The sequence below is a fragment of the Eubalaena glacialis genome, chromosome 6, assembly GCF_028564815.1.
Source record: "Eubalaena glacialis isolate mEubGla1 chromosome 6, mEubGla1.1.hap2.+ XY, whole genome shotgun sequence".
In the NCBI taxonomy this organism is placed as follows: Eukaryota; Metazoa; Chordata; class Mammalia; order Artiodactyla; family Balaenidae; genus Eubalaena; species Eubalaena glacialis.
Genome location: NC_083721.1, coordinates 54012604 through 54032244, shown reverse-complemented (window position 1 = coordinate 54032244; position 19641 = coordinate 54012604). Strand labels below are relative to the sequence as shown.

Below are 19641 nucleotides of genomic sequence, written 5' to 3'. Positions count from 1 at the left end.
ATGTAGATTCTTTGTAGATTGCTGATCATAATTTAAAAATCAAAATGTATATTATGGAAGGCAAAGAAATAGTACATAGTTTGATAATTTTCTCAGCTCTTCTGTGAAAGAAAGTGTTGCAGTTCATATGAAAATGTTTTATTTCTGTCTTTGTTTCTTTTAGGTCAGACTGTGCCAAAATCCCAAACTTCAGTTGAAGAATAGCCCACCATATATACTTGATATTTTACCTGATACATATCAGCATTTGAGACTTATATTGAGTAAATATGACGACAACCAGAAACTTGCCCAACTCAGTGAGAATGAATATTTTAAAATTTACATTGATAGTCTAATGAAAAAGTCAAAAAGGGCAATAAGACTCTTTAAAGAAGGCAAGGAGAGGATGTACGAAGAGCAGTCGCAGGACAGGTAAGAATATTTCACATTTTATTTTTCTCAGGGTTAAGGTCATTTATGTTGCTTTTTGTTTCACAGTTAGGATAAATGTTACCATGTGTTTGTTTTGGGGGAAATATCATTGCATTTGTGTATTCGCTTTTCATATTATTTAAACCTTGTAGTTTTACACAAGGTTTACACAAATTTATCTGTGTCAATAGCTAGTTCATGAGACAGTGTTCTTATTTTGTTTTAATAGCTTTATTTTTTAGAGCAGTTTTAGGTTTGCAGAAAAATGACTTGGAAAGTAGAGCTCCCGTATACTCCCTCCCCCCATTTGCCGTTTCGTCAATTATTAAAAGCTTGCAAAAGGTGGTACTTTTGTTACAGTGATGAACCAGTATTGATACAGTTTTATTAACTAAAGTTCATAGTTTGTATTAGGGTTCACTCTTTGTATTGCACGGTTCTCAGAGTTTCCACAAATGTATAATAATGTCATATATCTACCATTATGGTATCGTGTAGAATAGTTTTCACTGCACTAAAAATGCCCTGTGTCCCACCTATTCATTGCTTCCCTCCCCCACTGCCTCCACCATACACCTCTTGTAGCCCTGGCAACCACTCATCTTTTTACTGTCTCTATAGTTTTTGCTTTCTTCAGAATGTCATATAGTTGAAATCATATAATATGTAACATTTTCAGACTGGCTTCTTTTACTTAACAATATGCCTTTAAGGTTATCCCATGTCTTTTCATAGCTTGATAGTTGATTTTTTTTTTATTATTGAATGATACACCATTACGTGGATGTAGCACAGTTTGTTTGTCCACTCACCTATTGAAGGACATCTTGGTTGCTTCCAATTTTTGGCAGTTATGTATAAAGCTGCTATAAATATTGGTGTGTAGGATTTTGTGTGGACACAAGATTTCAGCTCATTTGAGCAAATATTTAGGAGCATGATTTCTTGATATTATGATAAGCCTATGTTTGGTTTTGTAAGAAACTCCCAAACTGTTTTCCAAAGTGGCTGTACTGTTTGCATTCCCACCAGCAGTGAGAGTTCCTGTTGCTCCATTCCACCAGCATTTGGTGTTGGACAGTGTCTTCCGGACGTAGTCTTGATTGGAGGTGTAGGTGTGCAAGATGTGGGTGGAAGATGTAACTTCAGTTCTTATACTTTGACTATTAAGTGAGAAGCAGGGTCAGTGATGACTGAAGTGACATCAACTGAATCCTCATTTTATAGCCAGGATTTTTGACATAGAGACTCTTCATTGAAGTTTGTTGTTTGGCTATTTCAACGTTAAATTTCATGATCTATCTTAAACTAAATAGAGTTTTCCACTTCTGGGACATTTAAGTTCTATCTAGAATATTCACTGATAGTGATAGTCTATTTAGATTTCCAGACTGGAAAATCAATATTAATTAAAATATATAATGTCTTAATGTAGTTGAGGTGAATTTTAGTTTAAGACTCTTAACGTCTCTGGATTTTAGTTTTCTTAGATGTAGGAAAAACCTCTAAGAAATCTCTAATGTTTCAGGTCAGAAACAGTAGTCTCATATAGTCTAATGAAACATAGGATTGTATAACAGAAAATTCAGTTATCTAGGTATGTAGACTCTGAAGTTGTCTGTAAATAGCAGCCAAACAAATACCCAGAGTGAGTAAAACCGTCAAGTTCAAGCATAGTAAAACCCTCTGCCAAAGGTAAAATGGCATAAATGTTTACTTATTTATAATTTGCTCTCTAAATTAGTGATGAATCCTAACATAATCATAGGAGTCTAACCAATTATGTAACTGTGGGCTCATCACTTAATATTCTTGGACCACAGTTTATACATCTTGAGGGTGGTGACCCTTCCAGTTAGCTGCCTTTTAGCTTCAAGCTCTAAGACTCTCTCCAGGACTGTTAATGGGAATTTTGAATTGCCACAAGGTTCCAGAAGTAAGGAATAGAAATATCATAGTGATTGCTTCTCCTTATAGACTTCCCAAGAATGGCCAAGGTTATGGGAAGCCAGATGTTTATGTTTAAAACTGTATTTTTGCCTTGTAGTTTTACCGTTGATCTAAGAAAACTAACTTGTTTTAGAAACATCTTTACGCTTCTTATTCACATTTGGTAGCCCTGAGATTCTTCTTGATCTAGCAACGTAATCCATGAAATTTTACTTTTTAGGTTATTAGATCAGTGAGAAGGTGCGTAACTTCTAGGACTAGGAATTTGAGTGGTGTAAGTGTTTTAATTGGATGTAGTAATATATGATGGGGTAAACTTGTATCTCACTTTTACATCTTTTTTAGAAACATTTCTAACTCAGGAAATATCTTATAACTACCATTTCATAAATAAATTTAGATTTTTTTGGCTTTTTATGTGGGAGCATATCATGGTGGAATCTTTATAAATTTTGGTTGATTGTGTGTAGATTTCCATAGATAATGACAGATTGCATAATGCTAACTGATCACAATGAGGCAACTCTGTAAATTCTGTGTTTTAAGTGTCCAAGTAAATTTTGTCACTGTCCTAAATTCAATTCTAAAATAAAGTTTATTAGCTTCTATGCTGGTATAGCATATTTCTAATTGGATTTTTCTTTCATCCATGTTCAATTTTCTGATAATGTTCAGCGGCCACTGTGTTTATGCAAAACTTACATTTGATAAATGATCATAATTCATAATAATGTACTATTCTTGGTACACTGTAACAAGACAAATTTTTGATTTATGTTTCTTTTAGTAGTAATATATTTTTAAACATTCACTTCTGTGTTCCCTTAGATTTCCAAATGTAACTGAGGCTAAAACGTGCCACTGTACACGGAACTCTGGATGTTTTGCTCTATAGAATATAAAAGAAACTTCTTAGAATGTTCTCAGGGTTGGTAGGCAATTGAATATTCTTTTTAGTAGTATGACTCTTATCTAACATGTATTACACACTGCTAATTGGGAATATTATAAATTCTCTGAACAATTTTTTTTTTTTTATTCTGTAAATAATGTCACTAGGGACATTAGTATTTTTAAGCTAAAAATGAAGGACAGTAATACTAGAAATAGTAATTTGGAGTTCATTGACTAAACCAGCATTTCCCTGAGAGATTCTGTACTCTATGAGTACATGAATCAAAATATTTATTTTAATGTTCCTGTTGTATCAAAAATAAACTTCTTTGTGGATTTGTTTTAAATGTAAGGGCAAGTGCGAAAAAAATCAGGCATCGGTTTTGAACTAGCTATGCTTTGATTGATTGCTAAAATGTGAGTAGCCTGAATTTTTAAGGCAGTTTCACACAAATGTGATAAATATAATAAATAGAAAAATAAATAGATATAGCAAATGGCATGTGTAGCGGGTGAAAGGTAGAAATTATAGTTAGGTAAGTTTATTTGCTGTGGAAATAGATATTAAGAGTGCGTAATGCAAGCCTCTTGCTTTGAGAATGGGTGGAATAATGATTTCTGGTAGAGGCAGCCTGCATGCCTCGCTTGATGTTTATAGTAAACCTCTTCCTTCTCCAGTATCACTTTTTCCCCAGTTCCCCCTCCCCCCCAAACAGCTGAACCTCACACTGAGTTGGTGCTTCTCCAGCAGTGTCTAAACCATTCTGAGCTGGTATTTCTGGGAAGAGTAATTCAGTGATTTCTGGCACACGTAACGTTTTCAAGTGTATGTGTGGAGTGGGCTTCAGGAATCATGTAGAGAAGGGACAATTTATAGTTTCAAGCACAGAGAAGAGGAGAAACTTTATAACATATTGCTTAAAGTTTTAGTGGCAAAAGTCAAAGTGGGTGTGAAGGTAGTTACAGGTGACAAATATGAAATTGACAGGAGATACCTTTCTTCAGTGATGTGGCTGGCAGTTTCGTCAGTTGACCATTTTAATAGAAAAATATTTACTCTTTCATATAAAAAGTTATGTATTAATCTCCTGTTCTTCAAGCCCTGGTGTTGGACACTGTGTTTTTTAAGAACACCCAGAGGTGATGGCATAACGATAATCAGATTTTCCATATTTTAGAACTGCTTCAGTGAACCAGAGTGCTACAACCCATTTTTCCCTCCCACACTCCGGTTTGCAACCACTGGAACAAAACCAGAAGTCAGCTGAGGTGGAAAAATAGCTCTGAGTTTGATAACCTATCTGTGAAAAAAATAAAGGCTTTTAAAAAATTCATGCCAAAGAGTAATACACAGATGTTGTCTTATTATTAATATCATTTGAAAGCCCCTGGACCATTCTTTATGCACGTGTTGTAGAAAACAAATCATAGTGTGCATAGCTTGTATAATAATACTCATTCTAAATGATATTTTTTTTAAAAAAGTATTTTGACATTAAAAAATTAGTTCTAGAAGATGCTAGCCTTTATTTAAAATCCTTCAGGAGCATCAGGCAAAATCTTTTTCTCTATTGACCATTTGGCTGAACAAAGAAAAACGTATAGCCTGCTACATTAATAAAATGCCTTTCCCTCTAAAGAACTACAAATCACTCTACTTGCTGTTTATGCCTGTGTTGTAATTCATGAGATAGTGTACCAAGAACATTTTGAAACTGATACACTAAAGAGAAATGGTTAAGTTAAAAGTTGAAACAAAACAACATCAGCTACAACAATAATAACAGTAAGGGCAACAACAAAACACAAAGCTGCAAACCAACCTGCTTGCATTCCTCATACCACTGTATGACAACATTGCTTTGGCCAAAGAATAGTGCATTAATTGAAATGTTTAAATTGGTATAAACATGAGTACTTGTTGATTACATGGTCACGGAAGCAGTTTTGAAATTCCTTGTAGGTTTTCAGTTTAACCATACGAAGAGATTGACCTGTGTACACAGTTTGGGTTCTGTGTAATAGTTTTAATTATCATGGGATCTCACAGGTTAATGGCCTTGTTTATAATCCCACATCAAGTTACACATTTTCTCCTGGGCAGCCCTGTACATTGTGAGAAGGACATGAGGAAAGAGTGCAGGAATCTCGTGGTGTGATGCCATTTCTCCTCCAAGGGTTCTTTGTAACCTTGGTTGGTTTCCTGACTCCAGTAGTGTTTTTTCAGTCTTTAAATTATTTTCTGGATATTCACAATATTTGTTGGCTAAGACATTTCAGCATCAACAAATGAAGACGCGGTTTGTTTCAGACTAAATGTTACTGTTGCTCCATCAGTCTATTAAATAGTTTTGCAAATCCAATAGTAGTTTCTAGTAAAAATACTGTTTTTTTTTTTTTTAATTACAGTAACCATTTGCAGGAGAATTAATCTTAGGGAAGTTATGTTATCTATAAATAATTTGTACAGTATTGAATGCATTCCATTTATTCTATGAAGTATCTATTGTTTAATGATGCAAGAGAGGGAATGGTTTATACTCCTTTAAAAAAACAATTTTATATTTTAAATATTAACCTAATCTTTCTATTTCTCTTTGTTTACTAATGGTGAAAATTGCAGTTCTTTTGCATTTCATGAGGACAAGGGACAAGTTGCAAGTAGAAAAATATGATTTCTAAGTAAGTCAAAATAGGTTACTGATAGGTTTGAACACAAGTATTTTAATATAAACATAGTTGCTATTTAATTTTTTCTATATGTATCTGCATTCTAGGCATTTTTTTTCTTTTCAGTGGAAGAACAGAGGAAGTAGATTAATTTGTGACATTTTAAAATGATAATATATAATCTGGATTCAGAGGAAAATAGTAATCAATCCTTTTAAGTAGAACTATGTCTGCCAAGTAGGAATGGAATTTTCTCTAGAAAAAGTGAATATCTTCCTGAGATTAATTTATCACGAATGAATAGAAAGTTTATTTAGTCTTGATAAGAATGCTTTCATTCATATTTAAAGCATCTGAGAGATGTGAATATACTTTTCTAAAGTTCGGAAATGAAGGGGCTTATTTCTTTAACACACTATGAGAGTAGAGGCCACAAGAAAGTTTTCTAGACAAATGTTTTCAAAGTTAAACAAAGGGAGTCTGTCAGAGTGGGCAGGTGAGAGCTTGCAGAATCTTTGACTCTTAAGGACTTTATGGCCAACAACATCCATGCTGCTTTGCTAACTGGATACAAAGTAATTTATGTGTTGATTTTCATGTAAGTCAAAAGTGAAGGGTTTCTCTAGCAGTTTCCTCTTTGGGATATATTTTCAAAATATGAAAGAACACAAATTATTCTGCTATTCAGATATTCAAATTTAAGACTAAATCCACTGTCCACTGTTTTTAAGTTTTAAATAAAGTGTTTACAATTAATCCATTTATTTGCTGTTTATTTACTTTTTTTCCCAGCCCTGTGTTAATACCATTCAGTCTCTAACACCTGGTTTATTAGGTATTAAAAATTTTATTGCAATTCATTTAAATTCCTTCCAGGTCAAAATATATATTATATACATGTGATATTTTGATTTTAAAATTGGAGAATTTTTTTCCCTGCAGTTTAGAGTTGATTAAAGGTTCATAAATTGCTGAGTGATAACCATTGTATCGTAAGACAGTAAGCCAACTCACAAGACTCAAGTGCACTTTATGGTTGAATACCTTTTATGTTTTTCAGTCTTAAGGCAGTTTATTAAAATTGATGTTTTCCTTTCAGTAAATATCTGGTGACATTCAAATTTGATAATTAAAATCCTGAAGCACTCAAGAAAGAATGCCTGTTTTCAGTTTCATAATAACAATACTCCCACAAAGAAGGTTGATGAATGATGTCTTTCAAGTGGCAGATTTGTTATTTAGTTAAAGAGAGCTCCTTTGGCAGATTTTTACGCATCTAAATTGAAGTTTGTTTATAAAACAGACAAGCTGCAGTGATAATTCTATAGCCTGAGGAATGCTTGGAAATCTAGTCCAAGAAGCATCTTTTTTTCCCAGTGATTTAACATAGAAGTGGAGTTTCCAGGAATCCAAACAGATTAGCATCTAGCACTAATTGGGTAGGTCATAAAATAGTACTCATATCTCACAGTTTTGAAATAAAGTGCTTCAGGAATATTCAGTTTTCTAAACCCATTTTAATATTAATCTTTGTCTCTTTAAGCTCTTTATATTGGCAGAGCATGAGTTCTTGTTGGAGTTTGCATTTATACGTGAGTTGCTTATAGATGTGTTAATTATAGCAGGATACGCATAGGTCATTACAGAAAGTACCCATTTGTAGATTTAAATCATAAAGAGAGATCGAGGCTGCCTGTCTTATTTGATAGAACCACTGAGGAACAGATTAAACTCAGAGACAATTTAGATTTATTTTTGAAATGTGTTACTTTGAACATCTGATCATGTGATGTAGTCACATGTAATCACAGATGTGTGACTATGAGTTTCCTAGGGCTGCTGTAACAAATTACCACAAACCTGAAGTTTATGTTGTCTTAAGTTGATTCTCTCACACTTCTGGAGCCTAGAAGTCTGAAATCAAGATGTCAGCAGGGCCATGCTCCCTCCAGCTCTCTAGGGCAGGATGCTTTCAGGACTCTTGTAGCTTCTGATAGGTAGCTCCAGGCACTCCTTGGCTTGTGGCAGCATAACTTCAATGTCTGCCTCTGTCATCACCTGGTGTTCTCCTCTCTGTGTGTGTGTCCAGATTTACCTCTTAGGAGAGCACCAGTCATATTGACTCAGGGCCTAGCCTAATGACCCTATCTTACCTTTATGACATCTACAGAGACCCTATTTCTAAATAAGGTTACATTCCTAGGTAGGGTTGAGGTTAGGATTTCAACATATCTTTTTAGGGGGCACAGTTCACCCATAACAGTGACCGAATACAGCACAATTTATACTATGGAAGGGAAAGAAAATTGAAACTCAATAGATTATATGTCATGAAAGTGTGAAAAACTTTGCTCGGTAGAAGATAATGCTAAACAAATTACTTAAAATTATTTTTTGAAGGGTCTGTAGCTCAAATAATTATGTAGTTTTTTTTCAGGTTTATAATAAAAAGCTCGGTGAATTAATTTATTGATTAATTTTTATGCATATATTGAAAAGCATGGTGAAATTGACTTTCATCGATAATAAAATTTTTATATAAATTGAAATAAATGAATTTATAAGTATCTTGTTATAACATTCTTACTGATTTCAATGTATAAAATGCCATCTCTCTAGAAATTATTAGTACTATGAATATGTATATTTAATTAGTTTACAATATTAATAGTAGCCCTGATTATCCCTTGATTAAGAATCCCTGTTTTATTCTTTTATTTTTGTGATAAGCTCTGGATGATTAATTAAAATAGTTAATTACGACTTACATCATCATCATTAAATCCATGTTTACGAAGTTTTCTGTATTGCAAATTAAAAAAAAAAATGTGGGAGGTATTTTCCATGTTGGTGGCATAGAGGAGACTACACTTTCACTTTGTGTCTTTACTATTAAGATATAAAGTATTATAAGTATGATTTCAAATTAAGATTTTAGAGAATCAACTCAAGGATTTTAGAAAACAAGAGTAAATTATTTCTGAACATGGCATGTTGAGTGGCTTAAACCAGGGGTCAGCAAACTGTACAGAGCTAGACAGTAAATATTTTAGACTTTGCCAGGTCCCTGGTAACTAGTCAGCTCTGCCTTTATAGTAGGAAAGCAGACATAGACAGTACGTAAATAAATTGGAACGGCTGTGTTCTAATAAAACTTTATTTAGAAAAACATTGTGGTAGACTAAATTTGGCCTGGGGGCTGTGGTTTGCCAACTGTTGCCTTAAAGTATTAATCTAAATTTTGGACAGTACAATTTTAAAAGGGTTTTATCAACATGGGCTGAGTATATAAATTGCATAAACTAAGAATATGTTTGTATAAAAGTAATAATACCTGAGCAACAGTAGTTTACATATATAGGGATATATAATTCTCAGCAGTGCTGTCAGAGACTAAGCTCTTTCTGACTTTGTAATGTCCTTCCTTAGTGTGTTGGGTTTGTCCTCATTCTAGTCACCTAATGTCTGTAGAATTCCTGCTGCAGCTCTATATTTTTTTAAGGCTACAAGACTGAGGAGAGAAGGGCAACAGTATGTATGCCTGTCCTCTTTATATTATTGATCAAAAAGCTGTCCAGGAACCTTTCTACCAACTTGTTTCCTCCAGCAGATTCTCTTAGGTCTTTTTAGGCCTGAAAAATGTGATATCCAGAACAATAGTGCAAACATTTAGATATAAATTTTTTCTATTCTTGTTGGCTTTCTAGGGAAAAATATTTAAAATTAAAAGAAGGAACAAATTTACTAAGGCAGTTTCATCTTGAACTCATTATTTTTTAAAAGAGAAAACAATTCTGTTTCCTTTTTTCATTGAATAATACCTCATTCTGTTTTAAACTTTGATGACTGGAAACTTATGTTCAGACCCAAGTAATGGAAAGCAAATAATTAGGTTCAATAGGTAAGGAAGATTGAAATTATGTTTTATAAGCTTTGTATTATTATCTTTGTTATCAAACATACCTCAGAAATGTGTGGTAGGTATTCCAATTCCATTTTCTATCTGGAGAAGCTAAATTGGAGGTTACATGACTTGATGGGAATTTTATATATTCACGTGTGATGTGTTTCTAAATGATGTCTTATTACCAGTCGGCATGTGTGAGCCTGAGGCTGTTGGCAGCTGAAGGGTATCAGCATTGTAAACCCTTTTTAACTTTGTCTCAGGAAGACTCATTCGAACAATTAGCATATTTTATACTTGTGAAAATGAGGTGTTTTCTCATCTTCATTAAACCAGTATTGATATCGTATGTCAGATGGTCAGTAAAAGGAGCTTTTTTTTTTTTGCAAGACAACTTATATTAGTTAAGTTCAGGACTGTTTATCTGAAACATGCTTTTTTGTTGTATTTACGTGTGTGTTTGAGAGAGAGAGAGAAATGTTGCCTGTGACTTTTAAAACTTTTAATTTCTCCAAATGAGCAAAGTCTTTTCCTTTGAGGAAATAGGAAAGGTTACCTAAGTATTTCCTTGCTGAGATATATTAATGAAAATAAAATGTTAACTCATCTTGCGGACACTGCGAACATTTCAGTTTTTGTTCTAAAGGTTTTTTATGGGGTATATTGATTTTCTATGATTGTAACAGCATGTGGAGCTGTCAAGTTTATTCTTTTCAAGAAAAACTTAGAAAAATTTAATTTGACTAAAGATCTCTATTCTTGTCAGCCAGGTCTCATTTATCAGATTAAAGTAGGTTTGTACGGATTCAAGTCCTAAGAAACAGAGAATTCTCCTTACCAAATTTTTTGTGTTTTTTTTTTTCCCCCTGTATAATTCTAATTTTAGTTTATTCTCCACAGAGTTGGATATGTAAAAATTTTGTTTTTATAAAGCAACTGAAGTCATAAAGTTGGTAATTTATCACAATCTTTCACCCACTTTACCAGTATTTGGTAAACTACAGCCTGTAAGCCAGATCCAGCCTGTGCTTCTTTCTGTAAATAAAATTTCAGTGGTACATGGACATGTCTTTCTGTGGCTACAGTGACAGACGTCACTAGTCACCACAGAGACTATATGGCCCACAAAACTGAAAATATTTACCATGTGAGCCTTTATTGAAAAAGTTTACTGACCCCTGCATTATTGATATAATCTTCTATGGCAGTCTTAGAAACTTAGCATTTTTAACATAAACATTTTCTTCCTCTTGATTTTCTATTGTGTTCTGCTAGTGATGCTTTATGAATTACTGATCATTGTGATCTTCTGAGGATAATAAAATGTTAATGGCAGGGAGTCAATGATTGAGAGCTAAATCTTTATTAGACCCCTATTTTCTATCTTGTGTCAGTATGATGTATTTAATTTGTATATAATTTTAAAGTGTGATAAATTTAAACTTTTTTTGTAGGGTTTTTTTTTTTTTGGTTTTTTTTTTTTAAACACAAGGTACACAAAATATGTCATTAATGTCTTTGGCAATCATCTAAATCTAAGGGCTTCTGTACATAGCCCATGGACCGAATGATGCATTCTAACGCTCTAGAATAGTTAAGTATAGGTCCCTGACTTCCTACAATACCTCTGCCTTTACCAGTTGGGATGTGAGTTTCCACGTTTTTAAAAGTACCCTAGCTATTTCTGACATCCTGCCTGCTCTAAAAATCCCCAAGTCAAATCATCTCATTTTATGTATGCAGTCACCTCGGATCATTGAAATGGCACAGGTGGGGCTAGAAGCCCAGGTCTGTTCAGGACGCTTTTCACTCTACTAAGCTTCCTTTATCACCACTGTAGGTAGGTGACCACTCCCAGTTGTAAGTCATTTTAAAGGATCCCAAGACAGATAAGTTTCTGAAAGGCTTTTGGAAGAGTTTTGTTGGAAAAGAAGGATTGAAATTCTTTTTTTATATTCTTTTTAGATTGGCCTAATCACTATCCTTGGAATTTACCTTTGCATGCCAGCCTTTTAGCCTGCCATTTCCCCTTCATCTTCCTATGTCCCCCCCTCCCCCATTTAGCAGACTCTCTTTCTTATTATTGGTATAGCTGAAGCTCCCACTCTGCCCCACTCATATCTTATTTCAGCATTTTCTGATCATTCCAGCCAAAATATCTCTTTTCCCTCTGACATTTATCAAGACCTTTCTTGTGACCCTTAACCAACCGTATATTATCAAATATTGCCATCTTCTTCAAATGGTAATAAGACAGGTCATTTTAAATGTCTCATTATACGTTGTTTAAAGGCAAAAATCACTTCTCCTGTGTATCTCCCACAGTATCAAGAACAGTGCTTCAGAGGTGGCCAACACTCACGAAAATATAGGATTGTTTCTCTAGAATTACTGTAGGATTATTTGAAAATTCTGATTTATTCCTCGTTTATGAGCTACTAGGGCCTAGAAACACGAGAAAATGAAAGTGTTACATGGGAAAGTGTCTGGTGAAGTGTCCAAAGGCTTAGCTTTTAGAATTTGTAGATAAACTCTGAATATCAACTTTTTCAGATTTGGCAATAAGTGCCATTGATTTTAGAAGGAAAAAAATGTCCATAAGCATAGTAATACCACTATTATTTATCATAGAATGGTTATATTTTACAGCAGTTCTTAATTTTTTTTTTTTTGGCTGGCCTGTGGGATCTTAGTTCCCCGACCAGGGACTGAACGCGTGCACCTTGCAGTGGAAGCGTGGAGTCCTAACCACTGGACCGCCAGGGAATTCCCAATTTTTAATTCTGTGTGTATGCAAAATATCCTTAATGCAGTGACATTTTTGGATAAAGTTGGTGAAATTACTACAATTTGGAATCACTTTAATGGAGTGTCCTTATGGCTACCCTTAGTACCTATGAAATAAACCCCTGAAAAACCCATAGTGCCACCATGCTGCCTGTTCCTACAAACTACACATGGCAGTGAACGTATTTTACAGCTTTCCTATTGACATACTAGTTTTCCATCTGAGCTCTTATGAATGTTTTCACTTCCTCTTATTTTAACATTTCTTCAAAGACTGTTTTTGTTTTTATGCTGTGTTGTATTTATGACCCTGAATGCACAGAACTTTTCAGCAACTGGGGAATCCTCCAAAACTCTATGCTTTCGACATGAATAGTCCAGTTTCGTTTGGTATATATTATTGACAGAAGTGCTTCATCCTCTTCATTACTTGCTGTGCAGCAGATCGTCATTATATCATTTCACGACTCTTCAGGGAGTGCATAAATACATGTGCACAAATGAAGAAAAGTCTTATTATGGTGATCATCTTGTGTTGTTACTGATGGAGTTCCCTGTTACAGATAAGGATTTTCAAACTTGAAAATTCGTTTTCAATTTTTAGCTAAGATTTTTTTTTTGGTATTTATGTATTTCCTTAACCGCCGGCATCTTTTTTTCTTCCCTTTTAAAAGACAGGGTTGGACAGTTAGATTTGGTATTCTTGCTGTAAAGCTGAAAGCTTTTTTAACTTTTTTTTGGGGGGCAGGGCACGAGCATACCAGCTCTGAGGGACATCTGAGACATTTTGAATATGTAGACAGGGCTTTTAAAGAAAGGAATTGCTGTTCTCTTACATCAACCATGCAGACTTAGAAACAGACTTTAAAGGAAAACAGAGACATGTGTGTTCTCACTGTGTATCATTGTTACGCCCCCTCACATAGCTGTGAGGATTTGTCAGCAGTTTGTTTTGACTCACTATACCAAGGTGGGGGTGGTTTTGTGTGTTTTTGTAAGTTAGCTAGTGTGGGATGTCAGTAATCTCAACTTTACCATTTTGATTGGCCATGATCCATCCATTTCTCAGGCCATATTTTAATACTGAAACCTGCCCGGAAATCTTTGCCAAATAATTTTCCTCTTCCTATAACCGTGGAGGTCAAAACCCGGTCCTTAAGATTATATCCTCTTTTTTGTTTCGTGTTGCCTCTGTGATGTCTTCACCGTGTCTCTCCAAACTAATTTGGGAACCTCCCTCCTTGAGTTCTTTTCAATTTATCTTAATAGTTCTTCTTACATAATAAAATTTAACGTTATTTATTTTGGCAAGACTGGGGACACTCCCAAATCTACATTTCATTTCCAGGGAGGTGGTTTTAGACACAGATAACCATGGTAGATTTTTTTGATGGGGGATGAGGAAGTCTTTGATAGCATCTGAATGGGTCTTCTGATTTCAGAAACCATTGACAGAGGGAAGGTGGCCTAGGCAGATCTGTCTTGACCCTTTTACTGTTTCCTAAGAGAAATGACACTCCAGGAAGTTGTGCAACATGGTGGTCCTAGTACATCTTTGGCAGGACTTTATGGTTGGAAGGAAAAGTTTTGTAGATGAGACACAAAAGGCAAACAATATTTTCCTCTAGTCACCCAAAGTACCCATTACATTTAAAGATCAGTGTGGATGTCTTTTGTCCCTGACAACTTTCCATTATGTAACTGCTCTTTATTTACTTCCTCTGCTATATGTGTGGCATCGTTCCCACAGCAAGTTAATGTCTTCTTAGTATGCATTTATTGTAAATTGTCATTTATGTGGGAGGAAAATAACTAGAATTCTTTCGTATTTTCAGTACTTGACATTTAAGAAAGAGACAGATGGCAAGTAAACAAGGTGAGAAAGGGACTTTATTTGCTGTATTACAATCTCAGACTACTGTAAATAATTTTAATTATATGTTACTTTAGGAAGTTTCCAATTCACTACAGGTCATTGAAGCTTTGACAGAAGCAGAATCTACTGCATGTAGTTGAGAGTTCATGGGGAACTAGTAGGTTATATTTTTAAGAGTGAAAAGTTTTCTGGGTCCCAGTGTGCCTTAGAATAAAACTATTTTTCTATGTAATTTTAAATAATATTATTTAAAATTCCTAGTTGGAGTTCAGAATTAAGTTGGTTTAAACATTTTAAAATTCATACTGATATCTTATCTCTCCTTTTTTAGTAAGCTCATGTTCATTTTTCTTCATGGTGATTATTATTATTTTTTAAAACAAGATTGTTTTATTTATTTATGTGGACCATTTTTAAAGTCTTTATTTGTTTGTTAATTTGTTACAGTATTGCTTCTGTTTTATGTTTTGGTGTTTTGGCCCTGAGGCATGTGGGATCTTAGCTCCCTGACCAGGGATCGAACCCACACCTCCTGCATTGGAAGGCGAAGTCTTAACCACTGGACCACCAGGGAGGTCCCCATGGTGATTATTTTTAATTTCCCATAGCTCTACTGGAGATTTTCTTCACTATGAGATAGTAGTTGTTACAGATAATTCAAAATTCAGTTCTTCAGTTTTCACAAAGAATTTCTGTGAAATATGACTTCAGAGGTTTTTTTTTTGTTTGTTTTAGATTGAAGCTGGTTTTTAGAGCTATTCATGGTATAGGAAAATAAATTCATATATGATGCCTTTTTAGGTTATTCTTTGTAGAATTACATATTTCTTTTCATCTGTACAAATAATATGAAGATCTTGGATAAACATTTGCTTCTCACCATTAAAATAAAAATAAAGAGCTGGTGCTGATAGTTCATAGAGGTTAACAAGTGATATGCAGAAGGCAGACTGTCCTTCAGTCGCAAAATGTTACAAAGTGTACAACTCACCAGCTCTGGGGATAGCATGTATTCACAGTTTGGTGAGTAAGAAAAGCTTCCAATGAAAGGTCCAGTAGATGATTTTTTCCCCTCAAGAGGACAGCATTTCTGAAGAATGTAGAGCCTCTCATGATATGGTAGTAGTAAAGTTAAAATTGAAAAGTGACTTTCTTTGATTGGTATACACTTAGAGAAAAGATAAGAATTTTGAAAAAGACTGCATACATTATATGTTTCGTTTTGTTTTTTAACATGATTGAGTCCTTTTTGTTTCCTTCTCATTTTGGGTTTGTGATTAATTTATATAGTGAATTTTGTGCTAAAGTTTGTTGTAAATACAACATGATATCAATATTATATAGCACCCCCCTCCCATTTAGTTATATTAACCTCCTGGTTTCTCTTCAATTGCTAGGAATATATTTATGCTTCCTTCAGCTCTTTTGTCAATTTAAGCAGCACTTAACATTGCTTATCTGAATAGTACCACCTACTGTGTATGACTGTGTAGGAAATAGTGTCTTGGATTCTGAGTGAAAGCCTTGGAAAATTACCATCAGAAGGTCTGCTGTACCATTGCATATTATGGAGTTTTAAGAACTATTTCTCCAGATGAAGTCAATACAGTAAAAGAAGTGCAGAGTCCTGACATTCTAGGCTTGATGTTCCCTATGTAGTCTTTTATTATTAGAGGTTAACCCAGTCCTTAATGTTTTGTTTTCAAATTTTTGAGCTCATTTGAATGTACAATGAGGGTGTTTTGGTTGATACAGTTTATGATGATGTAGAGTTAAAGATCTCTTTTGTGGTAAAAAAGAGAAAAAATCAGTAGTAAAACAGAAGGACTATTTTAATGGATAATTTGAGGAAGCCAGTTTATTCTGGACCTGGTAATCTTAAGATCTAGAAAAATAGTAACTTTTCAGTTTTTTTTTTAAATTAAAGGTTTCACTTAATTATCAAGTTCTAATTCTTTTGGGATACTGGTCTTTAGTGATTGTTTAAGTATTTCAGAGGAAACTGTTATATAAAGCGTAGAATTTTCATTTTAAAATTTATGCTGCTCCAAGATTTAAAAAGAAAACTAATCTCTGAGTTGTTCATTACTGATGTCAGTAGATTTAAAAGAGAAGCATATCAGATTTTTGAAATTTTGATGAGTAATAAAATTATTTGAATTGTAAGGAAAATGCCTAAGAATGTCTTACTTTTTTTTTTAAATCAGAATTAAACTCAAACATATATACTTACAATACCGAAAACAGATCTTAACAGCATTTCTTATTTAGAAAACGATACTGATTACAAGCAGAAAGAAAATATCCTCCTGAGTGTTTGAAAGCCAAATGAGTTGTAAAAGGAGTAAAAATCACTAATTTTTATCTTGCATTAAAGTTTCCAATTTTGTCTTTAGTTTTAACTGGTCATGGAAGTTAATAAGCTTATTTGTCCCAGAGAAAAGTGTTTGGTCTGTTTTCACTATTCTTCTTGAATCAAGAGTCTGGAACGTTCTCCAGAACCATCATGCTGAGTGAATTGTCGTTTTTATTAGCTAGCCTCAAAATCTATTCTCATTATACAAGAGTATCTGGTGGAAATGAATGGAAACTGATGGCTATAACCTTGAGTAGTAACACTACGCAAAGCACTGTTTATTCATATGAGTGGTTTATCTTTTATATTTCTTCATGCTTTGCTTTTCTAGCCCCATCTCAAATCAGTCTTCCTCAGGTCTTTTTGCTGTAGCCACTTACCATTTTTCAGTGTTTCAGGCCTGTAGAAGCTCTACATCCACAGCTTCATCTGCCTGAAATATTTTCCACTCTCTGTCTAACTCTTGCTCATCCTTTAGATTGTAACTGAAATGTCAGTTCCTCAGAGAGGCCTTCCTTGACCGATCACTCTGAATTATTCTGTACATTATTTTCTGTCATGGTCCTCTATTCTCTTCTTTCCAGATCCTATCATAAACTATGTATAGGGTTCTTTCTTTTCTTCACCACTCTCTCCCTGGTGCCTACTCTGGTTCCTACACATAGTAGGTACTCAATACCTGTGTATTAAAGGGATGAGGGGTGAATATACACTGATCTCAACCTATATGCTATTTAAGCAGCATCATGAAACTTGCAGGCATCATTAAACCTATACACGGACAGGAGCTGTCATTGGTTTTTTTTTTTTTTAATACATTTATTTATTTTTGGCTGTGTTGGGTCTTCGTTGCTGGGCGTGGGCTTTCTCTAGTTGCGGTGAGCCTGGGCTACTCTTTGTTGCTGTGCGCGGGCTTCTCACTGTCATGGCTTCTCTTGTTGCAGAGCACGGGCTCTAGGCGCACAGGCTTTAGTAGTTGTGGCACGTGGGCTCAGTAGTTGTGACTTGCGGGCTCTAGAGCGCAGACTCAGTAGTTGTGGCGCACGGGCTTAGTTGCTCCGCGGCATGTGGGAGGGATCTTCCCGGGCCAGGGCTCGAACCCGTGTCCCTTGCATTGGCAGGCAGATTCTTAACCACTGCGCCACCAGGGAAGCCCCTGACATTGTTTTTTATTGTTGTTATTCAGTTTTATTTTCTTCCTGGTAGTGGAAGGAGAAATTTAATAGTTATTAAGCTGGAGAAATTGAATTAAGTTGGGCTTGTTAATCTTGTATGGTCCAGAGATATTTCTTTGAATCAGTTGAGGATTATATTTTCATGTGACATTCTAGGAAGGATGAAAAGGGCCTTGGAGCCACATGCATCACTCTTTTTGCCTGTTGATCCATAATTAGAACCAGGGTCCAGAATCTGTTTTAGCATAGAACCAAATAGCACAAAAACATTGGATTTACAAGTGAAACCACTTTCCACATATTTAATTATTTGTTGTACTTTACTGCTTAAAGTTAGCATATTTAAAAGTTTTACTGAGAAGCATGAAACTGGAACCTGATGCATCCATGTTATGTTTCTTCTTGATGCAAATTAAATAAATTTTCAAAATCCCTGTGACAAAAGCACTATGGGGTAGTTTCTTGGTTATAACTCTGAAGTTAATGAACATAATATTATGAATATATACAGGGGTCTTTGGCACACACCTCTCTTCATGAAACAGGTGAATAGTATTCAAGTGTTACTTTATACCTTTTTGAAAGAATTGCTGTCTTTTAAGAAAATAATTATATCATGCCAGATTTTTTTTTTAACAATTTTTTTTTTACTGGTCCCTTGTTTCCAGGTATATCAACCTGAAACACTTTGACTAGCTTCTTGGTTTCCTCCTACTTTTCTGAACCATATTCTGTACCTCCAACCATTACTCAGTATCTCATACAGTATTCCCTCTTTATAGCTTTGTTTATTTGGTTCTCTTAATTTGAAACAGTTTAAAAAGAAAATCATGTTACTCTCTTGCTTACTCTTGAATAACATTTAAACTTCAGGCTTACTTGTCTGATTCCAATTCCTGGATTGTGCCAAGATCTTTTCTACCTTGTTGCCTCTTCAAGTTGCTTCCACTTCCTGAAAAGCTCTTCCTCTTGAGTCTTCACATTTTTAGAGGAGGGGCAAAGATCCAAGTGTAAGTATCACCTCCTTAGATGGCTCTTATTTGCCCACCCTATCTAAAATAGGTTTTCCCACCCAATTAGTATTTTGAATGTTTGCTGATGGTTTCTTTCTTTTCCCAAGTGTGTTCCCTGTCTTTCAAGGTATAATTGAAGTTCTTAATCCTGAAGCATTTTCTGAATAATTGAGTGCTAGAATTTGAGTTTTTTGAAAAAGCTTTTACTATTTGTCAGTACATGGTAGTTGGTAATGTAGAAGCAGAGTTCTATCTTGGTTCTTCAATGTACTGTATCTAGTTGAGGGACATTTAGGGTCCTCCGGACTCACAGCAGGGCACCTGAGCTGACTTGGGGGTCAGGGAAGACTTGGGTGGGGAGTTATGTAGGAGTAGCAGTTAGATACAGGCAGGGCGAGAGTGTCATGGAAGACATTTTAAAGGAGTGGGAGGTCACACCTAGCTGAGAGTGTGAGAAAGCATATTGTGTTGGGGTTCTGAGGTATTAGGTATCTCAGCAGGGTGGGAATCTGGTGATTTTGGTTACCTTTTTATACTTTTCTTTTTCTCTTCTGATTTTTCAACCATGAGCATGGTTATGTTTCTGATGAGGGGTAGAGGGG

The 19641-nt window shown here is 34.8% G+C and overlaps 1 protein-coding gene across 1 annotated transcript in view; it reads left to right on the top strand.

Annotated features, from left to right (window-relative positions):
- Window positions 1-19641, top strand: part of CBLB (Cbl proto-oncogene B) — a 208409-nt gene that overhangs the window by 14294 nt on the left and 174474 nt on the right. The window contains exon 3 of the mRNA XM_061194148.1: window positions 164-414. Coding sequence (XP_061050131.1) covers window positions 164-414 — 251 coding nt within the window. The remainder of the gene's footprint in view (window positions 1-163; window positions 415-19641) is intronic.